At 53.0% G+C, this 13,665-nt stretch overlaps 1 protein-coding gene across 1 annotated transcript; it reads right to left on the reverse strand.

Annotated features, from left to right (window-relative positions):
* Positions 1-1,278: 1,278 nt before the first annotated feature.
* On the reverse strand, positions 1,279-11,319 carry Zp1 (zona pellucida glycoprotein 1 (sperm receptor)). Its single transcript, XM_013028995.1, has 13 exons — positions 11,145-11,319; positions 8,858-8,979; positions 8,268-8,616; positions 8,038-8,181; positions 7,157-7,344; positions 6,950-7,047; positions 4,689-4,816; positions 4,413-4,602; positions 4,172-4,313; positions 2,972-3,050; positions 2,720-2,827; positions 2,364-2,499; positions 1,279-1,288 (listed from the first exon to the last, which is right to left on the reverse strand). The coding sequence occupies exons 1-13, from the start codon at positions 11,317-11,319 to the stop codon at positions 1,279-1,281; spliced, it is 1,869 nt and encodes a 622-aa protein (XP_012884449.1).
* Positions 11,320-13,665: the final 2,346 nt, after the last annotated feature.

Raw genomic sequence — 13,665 nt, forward strand, 5'->3', positions numbered from 1 at the left:
AGGGCACTTCACAAGATACTAATGGCTGTAAAGACATAACTAGACAGTGCTTATGGCTCACATCTGTAATCCTAGCTACTCAGGAGGCTGAGATCTGGAGAATCTGAAACCAGCTTGGGCAGAAAAGTCCATAAGACTCTGGCAAAAAAAAGGCCAGGCTGGAGGTATGACTCACTAGCCAATCAAGCAAGTTATGAGTCCCTAAGTTCAGACCCTGGTACTGGCAAAAAAAAAAAAGAAAGAAAGAAAATCTAATCAGAGATCTCTTTTAGGACTAAAGCTGCTTGCCTTCTGCTCAGATAGGCAGAGCTTTAGTGTGATATCTGCTGTGGGCAGCAGATACCCACAGTTCCAGTACCCAGCATACACAAGGGATGTGGTTTTTCATCCGCATATCTACCTATGAATTTATTCTAAGATAGTATATTATAATTAGCTTAAAAAGTGCACTCCATAACACTAGACTTGCCTTCCTTTCAAAAGGCATCGAACAATCTCAGTTAAAATTTAGGGACTGTATTACAAGTAATAGATAATGATGCAGGACATCTACTCCTGTCACACAGACTCCAATGGGCATCTATGGAACACTGCATGCTGTACCCATAGAACACAGGGTTCTTCCTGGCTCCACCCAAGGAGGACAGGTGTTATGGAACTGGAAACCTAACCCCCAAGAGCAAGTCAGCCTCACTAGATAACCTCACTTATTCACCCCAACCCTGCAGATTGTCCAAGCAGGAAACTGGGCAGGACTGGCCAGGGCTAGCCATGGATGGAAGGCAGACGCACAGGAGAGTGTTGCTTCACTCCCACAGCAAGTATCTGGGGTAATGAAAACTCCAGGGTGGCTCTGTCCTGACAACGAGGATGGAGCTGAATTATCAGGTCTTTCGGGGCTGCAGACCCGTCCTGGACTGGCCGAGTGGCTTAGAAGCAGGACAAAACCAGCCTTGGGGGTTTTCAGCATCAGTCAGTGCTGTTTGGGTCAATGGTTATCAAAAGTGGTATGACTAGACCCCAGGGACTGGGTGCTGACCCTGAGCTCAGGTTCTCACTCAGGAGGTCAACCCTGCAGGTGCCCTGAGGATGCCCCTTCAAAACCCTGTGTCTGAGGGAGGTTGAGAAACCTTGCCTGGCTTGCCTTCCTGCCAGAGTCCCATTTCCCAGCTGCTAGCCTTTCTGCCCCAGGCTGCTCCTCTTCCTGAAATGCAGACGTGTGCTCAGAGGCAAACCATCCCGCATCCAGCCCTGGGAGACAGCTGACACCACCAAGGCCTAGGCCACACTAAGGAGTTGCACAGAGACAGAATGCCAAGAGTATATCCTTAAGCCATCCCATCATCAGAGGATCAGCAGTTTACACACGTGAGTAGGTTGCTACTCTCCACGGGGCCTCTTGATGCGCTCATAGGAGGCTGAGATCTGAGGATTACAGTTTGAAGCTGTGAGACTCAATCTCGCAATTAACCACCAAAAAGACAAATGGAGCTGTAGCTCAAGTGGTAAAGCACTAGCTTTGAGAAGGTAAAAGCTGTCGGACAGTGCCCAGGCCCTGAGTTCAAGCCCAAGTCAACAGATGTGTGAGGCTACCATTAAATAGATAGGACTGCCATTCTCGTAACACTTTGCCCTTTCTTGAATTTATGAAAGCAGGAGTATACTCTAATGGTAAAAAGCATGGCATAGGAAACATCAATCAGCTCCACAGTCATTTCTTAGAAGTGCAGTGTTCTGTGTGTCACTATGTACAGGGATGCTCATACCATCACGCACACGCATGTGTACTACACTTCCTACTATACCAGGCAGGAGGAATTTCTCAGCTCCATTGTGTTGTTATGGGGTAGGTGCATGTCTATTTGTAATGGAGGTCACAATTGTCAAAAGAGCAGAACTAGATTGAAGGAACAAGTTTCTCAACCAATTGTGGGAATGGAGGTATGGCTCAAGTGATAGAGCACCAATCATGAAAAAAGCCAAGTGAGTGCAAGGGCCCCAAGTTCAAGCCCCAGTGCGAGTACAAACAAAAGAAGCTAGGCACGGATGGTTAACATCTATGATCTTAGCTACTGAGTAGAGACAGATCTGAAGATTGTGGTTCAAAACCAGCTTGAGACTCTTACCTCCAATTTACCAGCAAAGAGCTAGAACTAGAGGTGTGGCTCAAGTGGTAGAGCATCAGCCTTGAGCAAAAAAGGTGAAGGTGGGAGGGAGAGCCCTTGTGCCCACCATGATTGCCCAGGCGGCCCTGAATTCAAGCCCCAGTACCTGCCCAAATCCAAAAACAATTGTGTTCTAGGATTTACAAATCAATACCTGCGTAGGTGTGTTTGAAACAATGGTTTATTGAGCCCATTCACCTTCTGGTGCCTTCCCAGTGCTTCTTGGAGGCCTGGCTTAACCCCACAAAGAGGCCAACCCCCAGGACCAGGGTCACAGCCAGCAGCAAGAAGAGTCCCCACAGTAGAGGACTGGGGTTAGAGGTCCTGCTGGAGCCTGCAGATCAGAGGGTGAAGTGTTAGGCTAGGCACAGCCAGGTGATACTCCCCATATCTACCTTCCAGCCTCCCCTGACAGGAAGCTGCTTTTCTGCACACCGGAGGCTGTCTGCTTAGTTCAGGGGACACAATTACTCCATCGTGTGCTCACAATGGCCTGAGCCTCCCTGTTTTGTCAGCCAAGGCCCCAGGGGCCCACCTGTAAGCGCTGATAATACCTGGGGGTTGCAGCCTAAGAGGGCCTTCGAAGCCCACAGCTCCTGGAGAGCTCACGATGTCCAGCACCTTGGTGGTATTGTTATGATGACTTGGAGATCGACGCCTGCCTGTTCCCCGGGTGGGGTGTGTGTGGGGGAGGGAGGGGGAAAAGAGAGTAGATATTTTCAATTGTCCATGACCCATAAATTAGGCCTTGGTAGGCCTGTGGCTGGAGTTAGAGGACACATACCACCCTCCTACCCCAGACTCACGTGTAGTCTCCGGGCACACAGTCACGCACGTCTCCAGCCCAGAGGGATGGCAGGCAGAGGCGCTGCAGAAGAAGTACACCTGGCAGGAGGAAGGGGGTCCGCAGGAGGCTGGCTCAGTACCACTGGGCAGAGGCACTGAGGGCTGGGACCAGGCAGACAGGCAAACACCTGGATGTGCCGACTGGGATGGCAGCCTCTGCTTGCTCCGTGTGTTGCTCCCAAATTTGGACCTAGCAACCAGCAGGTCCCACCCAAGGGTGTCCCTGCTCCAGCAGGCCAGCACCTCTCAACTCAGGAGCCGCACACGGGGCCTACAAGTGGGAATAATCTACATTTTTTAAAATGTGCTAGGCTGGGACCGTGGCTCAGTGGTAGAGCACTTGCCTTGCATGCCTCAGGCCGTGGGTTCGATTCCTCAGCACTATATAAGCAGAAAAAGCCGGAGGTGGTGCTGTGGCTCAAGCGGTAGAGCGCTAGCCTTGAACTGAAGAGCTGAGGGACAGCGCCCAGGCCCAGAGTTCAGGCCCATGACCGGACCCCCCCCCAAAAAAAAATGTGCTAGTACTGGGGCCTGAACTCAGGGTTCTGCGTCCTTGGTTTGGTTTTCTTGCTCAAGGCTGGTGCTGTAGTACTTGAGCCAGCTCTCTGCTTCCAGGGTTTGTTTTTGCTAGTTAGTTGGAGATAAAAAGGCTGGCTTCAAACTTGGATCCTCACATCTCAGCCTCCTGAGTAGCTAGGATTATAGGCATGAACCACCAGACCTGGCTAGATTACATCGGATGGAGTCACAGGGATTTAAAATTAGATCTGTGTGCCTGACTGACAGAGACTGTGCCATCAACCAGGATTCTCCAGTCCTAGTGTGTTGCCTTTAGTGATATTTTGTGGGTTACATAGAAAACCTAACCGTACCCCAAGTTTATCCAGTTTTACCTTCAGGAGAAGTTTCTAGGGATAGAAAAACTCAAAAAGCAGAAGCTAATGTAGCACACACTATCATTTCTAGAATCAGAAGTGAGGCTGTCCTAGAACGCCACCACGGATGCTGAGATTTAGGTTTGATTGTAGCCACGTCAGTGTTTCCTGTCTTCTGGCTCTCATTGTTGTCTGACAGCCAGTCCCCATCCTGGGCCCTTTGTCACTTGTCCCCAGGGTGCTGGTGGGATGGGATTTGGGAGCCAGCTCATCCCTCCTTCTTACCTCTCCCCTGAGGGCTTGCTCAGAGCTGGCATTCAGGAGGGTGAAGGTGGCCACAGTGAACCGTTGATAGTGAGACCAGAAGGCCTCTGTCTTGTCCAAGGGCACCATTTGGGTTCTGTAGCTGTCACCTTTGAAGGGACACCTGTGGGGGAGAGTTGGGTAGCGTTCCCCCACCCCCTCTGCCCCCATGCAGAAGACAGGCAGGGCAGGGGGACCCCCAGGACCACTTGCTGCCACTCACCCATCGGTCAGGATGGGCCACTGGGGACGGTCGAAGGGGTTGGGGCTGGGTGTGGCCCAGCACTGGTGCAGCTTCAGGACCAGGTTGGGATCTGTCCTCTCCAGCAGCCGAATTTCCATGTGGACGGGCTCCTGAAGCAGCCTCACGAGTGGGTAGTCCTTCTCTCTGTAGTAGGAGCTGAAAGTCTGGTCTGCAAGGAGAAAGGCCTTGAGCCTGGGGCAGGCTGAGCATTGGAAAAGAGGGGCAGGCAGAAAAACAGTAGCTCGACTGCCATACCCTTGGCAATCCGCAGCTGCAGGCGCAGGGGACCGGATTGGGCCACTGGGGCAGGTGATCCGGGTGGGAAGATGGCCGCCTGGATGGGCAGGAAGTCACCAGCATTGAAGATACAGCGGACGTGAAGCCTGAAGTCCAAGAGCAAGGGGAGGAGAGAAGAAGATGGCCACAGCTCCACCAATCATCCCCCAACCAGATGGATGCAATCCAACGCAGTCCTCTAGGAAAGGATTGGCTCTACACAAGGACCAGGGGGAGGGGCCGAACTCTCACCCCATCCTCTGTCTACCTGGTCTGGCCAGGCTTCAGCTCATCATGCCAGGCCCCTGTCTAGGGACAGGGGTGCTACAGGAGCAAGGCCACGGGGCCGTGGGGGGCTAGCATCTCTCTGCATCTGTCTTTGTTTTGCCCTTTGAGGCCTTTGCAACCTGGCTATTGAGCCTGTACAGATCTGAATGTACATCTTGTTCTTTAAAGGTCATGGGACCAGAAGGAAAGTCAATCATTTAACCAAAGCCTCTAGTTTCCTCCCTCTGATTGCTGTGGAGGGAATTGTGCAAGACCACAAGCTAATGCATCGGGGTCTAGGTTTGTCTTTGTCTGTGGTCTGCAATACAGTATCTAGCATCTCCAGGTGGGGGCCTGATGCCACAGGGCTATAGAGCTGGAGAAGTTGTACCCAGTTCTGAAGGCCTTTGGCCTTTTGCCACCTGACATCTGTGGGGTCTTGCTTAGTCCCGTCAGGCTACAGCCGTCTGCCTTGTCTCCCACACTCTGGGAATCCCAGACTGCTAATTGAATTCTGGCTGCTCATGCTGGGCTTTAGATCAAGGATCTAAAGCATGAGACTTGTGGCCCATCTCCTGGCTATAAGCACCCTGTGCTTCAAAGCAAAATACACGTGGCCTCCTAAACCCTGAACCTTCATGCAGCACCAAGCAGAGACCTTGTATACCCCAAAGCTAAAATAGCCAATTCTCTAAGGCAGGCAACTCAGGCTCAGGTTAGGCACATTGCCACTGGTCAAAAAGTTCAAAGCCAGCTAATCGCTGGTGGCTCACGCCTGTCATCCTAGCTATTCAGGAGGCTGAGATCTGAGGATCACGGTTCAAAGCCAGCCCCAGCAGGGAAGTCCAGGAAGAGATTCATGTCCAATTAACCAGAAAACTGGAAGTGGAGCTATGACTCAGAGTGGTAGAGTGCTAGCCTTGAGCAAAAGTGCTCTGGGACAGCATCTAGACCCTAAGCCCCATGACCAGCAGCAGCAGCAGCAGAAGGAAATGTTTAAAGCCAGGTGCAATCTTAGGGTCTGTTAGCCCAATGAGCACCCATAGCTTAGTACACTTCTTCCTCTCCACAACTTAGCATGCTGTCCTCCTAAGCAATACCAGGCCCATTTAGTAAAGGCAGTAAATACTCAGCCTCCAACCCCCCTTTACCTTGGGCTGACTTCTCTGGGGCAGCTGCCACCATATAAGGTAACAAGAGCCCCTTAGAGTGACCGTCAGGTCTGTGTAGTTGCAGGACCCTTATCTACTATTTAGACAGCAGCCATCAATCCTAGTCCACTATGGTGAAGCCCCTGGCCCTCACGTCCACACCAGGGTCTCTGCCTCCCAGCCCCTTCTAGCCCCTCCTAGACATCCTAGGTTATATAGGTCACCTCAGACGATAGCCAGTGCTTCTCACTTCTTGTGAGAAGGAGTCTTGCCGGCCCCCTTTCCTGGCAATAAACCTTTCTTTGTGTTCTGTACCTAGATATCTGCGTGGTTTTCTGGCAAAGTCCAAATAATCTAAGAGGGTTCTCCTCCTGGCCTCCTGGGCAGCTGGGATGGGCGTGTCATCTGACCAGCCTCCCCTCAGCTCCTCTCTACAACAGCCTGAAGACCGCGTTGGCCCAAGGTACCTTCTGCTTCTCATAACCCGAGAGCAGCAAGTGGCCGTAGCTCCCGATGGTCCCGGCTATCTCAGCCTGGTTCTTGGAGGGATAAAAGCAGGGCTCTCCCAGGAGCTGCTCTCTGTCTCGCTCTTGGCCCCAGCACCAGGCATACGCAGAACACTCAGTACCCACATAGGCCCGGAATTGGGCCCTGCCCCTGCTTTGTTTGCAGGGAGTCTGGAAGAGGTTAAGGAGCTCACTTAAAGTGACCTAGCCAGGCAAGAGCAGAGACGCCATTGGTTCCCACTGGCTCTAAAGCATGGCTTCAGCTCTCCTGCGGCCACCCCCAGCGGCCTGGCCTGAGAAGGGTTCCCCCACTCACCGGAAGGTGCTGTCCCGAGTGATGGAAGCATGTTGCCCCGTTAGGACATGGATTTCAGACACCAGCTGGTTCTCATAGATGAGCTGGTTGCCAATCACCTGGGGGGGAGGAGGCAGCCATGAGGCCGTCCCAGGGGAGGGGCCTCTGCAGCAGCCCTTCCCCCCCCCCCCCCCCCCCCCCCCCCCCCCCCCGCCATCCTGCTCCTACCTGGGCTGTAGTGCCACACTGGGTAAGAGGGACCTGGAAGACCAGGAAAGCGCTGGTCTTCTGGATGGGGCGGCAGTGGGGTGGGGCGTAGGCCAGGCGGATGTTGGCCAGTGTGATCTTGTGTGCCAAGGCCATTTCTTGGGACAGGACCACGATGAAGTAGCCATTTCTGAAACACTGGATGGTAGCTGGGACAAAGGAAGAGGCGAGAGGCAGATCAGGGCTTTGGGACTCAGGGTCCATCCAGCATGGAGACAGGGATGGGCTGAGAGAAAATCAGTACTTAAGTCATGGCCTGGGGAGCTGAGACACCTGGACACATTCTGCTCCCTTCGAGCAGCGTTGCCCTGGCAAATCCCTATTAGGGCTGATTTCCCCTCCATGGAACAAAAAGAAGGGAAGTAGCTGGGCACCCATGGCACACACCCGTAATCCTAGCTACTCGGGAGGCTGAGATCTGGGCATCACAGTTTGAAGTGAGCCCCGGAAGGAAAAAAGTTTATGAGACTCTTTGTCTCCAATTAACCAGAAAAAAAGCCAGAAGTGGTGTGGCTCAAGTGCTAGCCTTGGGAAGAAAAAGCCAAGCCAGAGCATGAGGCCTTGAGTTTGAGCCCTGTATCAGTATCTGTGTGTGCCTGTTTGTCCTCCAAACCTGCAATGATCTAAAAGTCAAGATGTGCATAAAGGTTGATCTGTAGCAGTTTTCTGGGGCGTAGGTGTTAGAGGGCAGGCTAGAGACTTGGGGTTGGGGGACTTGGGGTCTCTGATCCACTGTGAGGAACTCCTAAACTACCGTGAATTGGCTCGGCAGGTGCAGGAAGTACCTGTTGTCACATCAGGGTCTAAGGGACCGGGTCTGCACTGGATGGGGGAGGGTGTACCTGTGTTGCCATAGTAACAGGGCACCTCTCTGGTATCATCATAGCAGCAGCCAGCCTGCCAACATGCTTCCTTGGAAGAATTTCTTGCCATACAGGGGATGTGCCCAGAGGTCACATGGCACCACTTCCGGGGCAGATGGGTACCTAGGACGGGTGACAGGGCAGTGAATGAATAGATGGCTTTCCAGAGCCCAGACAAAGGCTCCAGACGTCGAAAAGTTCCTACAAACCTGTGTGATACGGCTTGGTTGTTGCCTGGTCCTTCAGGAGGAGACCCCAGTGGGTCTGAGACATGGAGGGGTACTCAGATTCTGGTGTGGGAAATGGTGACGATGGAGGAGTTGGAGGCATGGAGCTGTACTCTGAGAACGATGTGCTGGGTAGGGCTTGATGAGCGCTCGGAGGACGGGGGCGAGTCTGAGGGGCAGGGGGTGCAGACACTGTAAGCAGTGTCAGGTTGGGGTCCAGGGTCCTGGTAGGCTCAGGTTTGGGACAGATCAGAGTGACAACTTGCTCTGTGCCCAGCCGGCCATCGGGCAGCACAGCCTGTATGAAGACCTTCAGGTGGGAACGGCCATCCTGTAGGTGAGAGACACAGCTGGTCAGCTCACCTGGCATCCAGGTAAGATGAGGGGTCAGAAGGAACTCCGGGATTAGTAGGCAGGGAGCTGGATTTTGGCCCAGCCCAGACTTAATCTCTGTGGCCCACCAATTTATACCCAGTCTGAGATTCCTCATCCTCCTCAGTGGGGGAGGGGCTATGTTAGCCAAGTACCCCTCTGTGTCCCCCCTCACCTCCCCCAGCAGTGGGCCCCCCTACCTTCTGCAGCACGTGACAGCCTTTGTAATCAGCCGAGAGGACCACTGGCTCCAGGGGCTCTGAGCTGACCCAGTGGTAGCAGATGGAGCAGTTATTCACCTCAAACCGGTTTCCAAATTCATCTGGGGAGGAGGAAGGGAGAGAGGGTGGAGGGAGGGATGTGAGGCTCTGAAGGGCGAAGTGCTGTGTTCAGCTGAAGGGACCCCCGCCCCCAACACACTCCATTCCAGCCTTAGCTTTGCTGCTAGCTTGCAGCGAGGTCCTGGGTAAACCTCCTCTCTCTCCTGGTCTGTTTGCATCCCTCTCGGGGGATGGGGCTGCTCATAGATCTTTCTAACTGGGAGAGTGCAGCTGAGAGGCAGGCTGGGTTTTTTTTGGTTGTTATTTGGGCGGGCGGGGGGGGGGTGTTGGTGCCAGTACTGGAGCTTGAACTGAGAACCTTTCCCACTTAACTTTCTCACTTAAGTTGGGCTCCACAGTTCCACTTCCAGCTTTTTTGGCAGTCTATTGGAGACAAGAGTCTCAGACTTTCTTGCCCAGGCTGGCTTCAAACAGCAATCCTCAGATCTCAGCCTCCTGCATAGCTAGGATTACAGGCGTGAGCCACCAGCACCCAGATAGCAGGCTGGTTCTCAACTGGGGTGGAGCAAGGACCCATCGAGTTCCAGGCAAATGGGCTGAGCTCATCAATGGCTTCTTTTGGCGTGGATCCTGTGGCCGCTGAGATGTGCTTGAGCTTCCTCAGGTGCCCGCCATGAAGAATGAGGATTCCAGTCCTGCCCTGTTTGGTTTTGGTTGGTCGTGGGACCTGAACTCTGGGCCTGGGCGCTGTCCCTCAGCTCTTCAGCTCAAGGCTAGCGCTCTACCACCTGAGCCACAGCACCACTTCTGGCTTTTTCTGCTTATGTGGTGCTGAGGAATCGAACCCAGGGCCTCATGCATGCAAGGCAAGCGCTCTACCACTGAGCCACCTTCCCGCCCCCTGCTTTGGTTGTGAAGGAACTGAGCTTGTCTGCTGACATCACTTAGAGACACTTGCCTGCTTCTCACTCATCTTGTTAGCCCAGAGCAGCCATGGTACCTTCAGAGGTGCCTTTCTCTTTAGTGCGCATAGAAACACCATAGATCAGCATGCCTCGCTTGCAGACCAGGCTCAGCAGCACACAGCTTGTGAACTGCTGATGTGAATCTCCAGTTCAAACCCACAGTGGGCATGTCCACCAGGGCCCTGCCTCAAGAGTCGCTGGTGAACCAGCAGCCTCACCTGAGCGGGATATGGTTAGAAATGCAGGGTCTGGCCTTTTCTCCTCAGAACCAGCCCTTCTATCTGGCCAGGTGATTCCTGTTCATGGGATGCACTGCCTTAGTGGCCCCTCTCCTCCCCACCCCCTTTATCTAAGAGGAAACTTAAAAGGTGCCTTTGCTGGGTCCCATGAGTTATAGATACTGGTGGCTCACGCCTGTAATCCTGGCCATTCAGGAGACTGAGACCTGAGGATCACGGTTCAAAGCTAGCCCTGGCAGAAAAGTCCCCTTGAGACTTCTATCTTCAAATAACTAAAACCAGAAGTGGAACTGGGGCTCCAAGTGGTAGAGTGCTAGCCTTGAGTGGAAACCCTCAGGAACAGCACCTCAGGCCCTGAGTTCAAGCCCTACAGCTGATGAAGGAAAAAGAAAAAGTCCCCCAACTTTGTATCTATGCCCTTTGATCTGAGCTAGTCTCTGCTGCAGTCCCTTAGCAGGAGAAAAGAGAAGACTCACAGGTAACGATCTTGTGTGGAAGGCAAACTGCTCCTCAAACAGGCAATGCCTTCTTCTTAGCAGCTTAAAGCAAACAGCCAAAAACTCAGGAGACCACCTCGTTCCTGTTCTGTCCCAGTAACAAAGCAATGACAATCTCTCCAGAGCTCCTTCAAGGACCAAGACTGAGCTAGTGGTCAACCAGGCCATTCCTGGGACCCGGGACTGTGTTAACTCCACACACCGCTCGCACTCCCTGCCCCCGATCCTCCCTATTGAACCGGAAGCCAGTGTGGGCACCTCTGACCATGGCTGGAGGTGAACAGAAGTGCTGTCTTCCCCAGGCGGCCATGGAATCAGTCTCCTTTCCCTGCCCTTCACCACGCCTCTTTATTTGGCATATGGAGGTGAGTGGATGGGCCTACCTGGGACTCTTAGACTCTGGATCTGGTTTCAGTGGCAGACTGGCCACCTGCCCTCTCTTGTGGGCTCACTATGTGGCCTCAGTTTCCCCCCAGCCCCATTCCCTGCTTTCTGCACCACTCACCCAGCACCTTGAAGCGGATGGTCTGGCCTGGCCTGGGGAACACGACCAGCTGCATACCCCGCACCCCACAGTCATAGCTGTGCCGGAAGTCTGACAAGCCAGCCTCGACATAATGCTTCTGACCCAAGGTGGCTGCCACCAAGAGCAGCAGGGTCATGGGCTGACCCTGCGCCATCCTGAGGACACACAGAGGCCGACCACTTCCCTCCCAGGCCTTATATGGAAAGAAGCAACTGGTACCCTCAAAGAGCAAAGGAGGCTCACCTGGGGGGCATGTGGGAGGTGGGGAGAGTCTCCACCTGGCCACCAGGGACTGTGGTAAAACTCCTGCCTCAGTGGTAGTGGAAGGCACCCTTCCGGCCTGGGCCCAGAGGGCTGCTAAGAGAGTGGCTCATGGCCTCACTTGGCTTTTCCCTCCCAGCTGGGGAGAGGAGGGAACTTTCTAGCAAAGCTGAAGCTGCAGGATGGGCTGGGAGGCAGCCTGAAGTTCTCAGGTTCTCAGCCAAGCTCTCTGTCAGACTTGGCCCACCCTTCCTGCCCAGACAGTCCTCCCGGGCCTCCTGTCTGCTCTGGGCCTCCGTAGTTCATTCTCACTGCTGGGGCAAGGCGGTGGAGAGGCAGAGCAGAGGGCTGGCAGCAGAGCCAACAGCAGCAGCTGAGAAAGCAGTCTGCCAGCTCCTGTCAGGGCCCTCCTAGACTATTGCAGGGCTTCAGTCTGCAGTCCAAAAATCTTCCCAAATCTGAGATTTTTCAGAACGCCAGCACATTTGCAGAAGTGGAAAAGTCTTTACTTATTCTCCACCCACATTGGTCACAGCTAACACAGACACTAGAGTTGGGAGCTGGTGGCTCATGTCTGCAATTCTAGCTATTCAGGAGGCTGAAATCTGAGGATTGTAGTTCAAAGCCAACTCAGGCAGGAACATCTGAGGCTCTGCTCTTTAAGCACCAGAAAGCCAGAAGTTGTGAGCAGTGGAGCATTAGCTTTGAGCACAAAAGCTCAGAGATAGCACCCAAGCCCTGAATTTAAGCCCCAATAGGGACACACACACACACACACACACACACACACATTTTAGAAAGTTATCTTCAGGCTGCTGGGTGTGATGACATAGGCATGTAATGTAGCCCTCAGGAAATCGGGAAGATTGAGTTGCCTTTTAGTGAGATGCTATCTTAGAAGCAACACATTACAAACAAGCAAAGAAAAGCTTGTCTCCAAGTTCTACGTGCATAAAATAGACAGGAAACATGAATATATTTCCTGTCCAGTTGTGGGTCCCTTTCGCAAGAAATCTCATGAATCTGCAATGATTTTAGAATTCAAAACTATCCAAGGGCTGGGAAAGTGGCTCAGTTGGTAGAGTGCTTGCTTTGCATGCATGAGGCTCTGGATTCAATTCCTCAACACCACATAAGCAGAAAAAGCTGGAAGTGGCACTGTGGCTCAAGTGGTAGAGCACTAGCCTTGAGCTAAAGAGCTGAGGGACAGTGCCCAGGCCCAGAGTTCAGGGCCCACGACTGGCAAAACAACAACAACAAACTCCCAACTATCCAACCCCTGAAACATGGGATTGTTGAATAGAAAGCCCAGGAAGACCAAGCAGACAGCTGACCACAATATAGCTCCACTTGGCTGCATTGATTGAAATAAATGTACAATGCTAATTGAAGGTGTTAATTACAGGGGGGAAAAACAACTTCTTTTGGGCTTATGTGACCTCTTTTGTCTTCTCACACTTTCCTGTTAATCTAGAACATTATCTAAGAGATAATATCTATTAACTATACCACAGGACGGCTCAATGTTTATTGCAGGCAGGGCTCAGATCACAGGGTCTGCCTGTGTCACTTCTCACCCCACCCCCACCCTCTCAGGGACATCTCCCCGCCCCCCATTCAGTGATTCATGCATGTGATGCACTCAGAGCCCCCAGTAAGGTTGGAGCTCAGCAAAGGCTGGCATCCAGGGTCATCTTGGCAGTGGTAGGAGAGCGTGGGAGGGGCTGGTTCCTCTCCAGCCCTGTGCTCCCCACCTGTGCTCCCCATCTTGAGCTGCTTTGGGTTTCCCCTCGGGATCACATCAGCTGCTAAATACTGCTTGCCTGGTAGAGGGGAGGGGACATCTGAAAGGGACCAGAATGGGGCGTGCCAGATCGCAGGTGACAGTGATTCAGTGCTCTGCAATGGCAAACATTTACGGAGACTGTGCCCAGCTGGGGGAAGCTTCGTGTGAGACTCTTCTGGCCACTTCACCAGCAAAAAGCTGGAGTGGAGGCATGGCTCAAGTGGTGGTAGAGTGCCAGCTGTGAGCAAGAAAGCCATGAGTTGTAAGAAGGTGGAGTCATCATTAAGAACTTGAGGTTCTGTTTCTCTCACTGCCACCTGGCAGGGAGAATTTTTTTGGGGGGGTCCGGTCGTGGAGCCTGAACTCTGGGCCTGGGCGCTGTCCCTCAGCTCTTCAGCTCAAGGCTAGTGCTCTACCACTTGAGCCACAGCGCCACTTCTGGCTTTTTTCTTT

The sequence above is a fragment of the Dipodomys ordii genome, unplaced genomic scaffold, assembly GCF_000151885.1.
Source record: "Dipodomys ordii isolate 6190 unplaced genomic scaffold, Dord_2.0 Scaffold117, whole genome shotgun sequence".
In the NCBI taxonomy this organism is placed as follows: Eukaryota; Metazoa; Chordata; class Mammalia; order Rodentia; family Heteromyidae; genus Dipodomys; species Dipodomys ordii.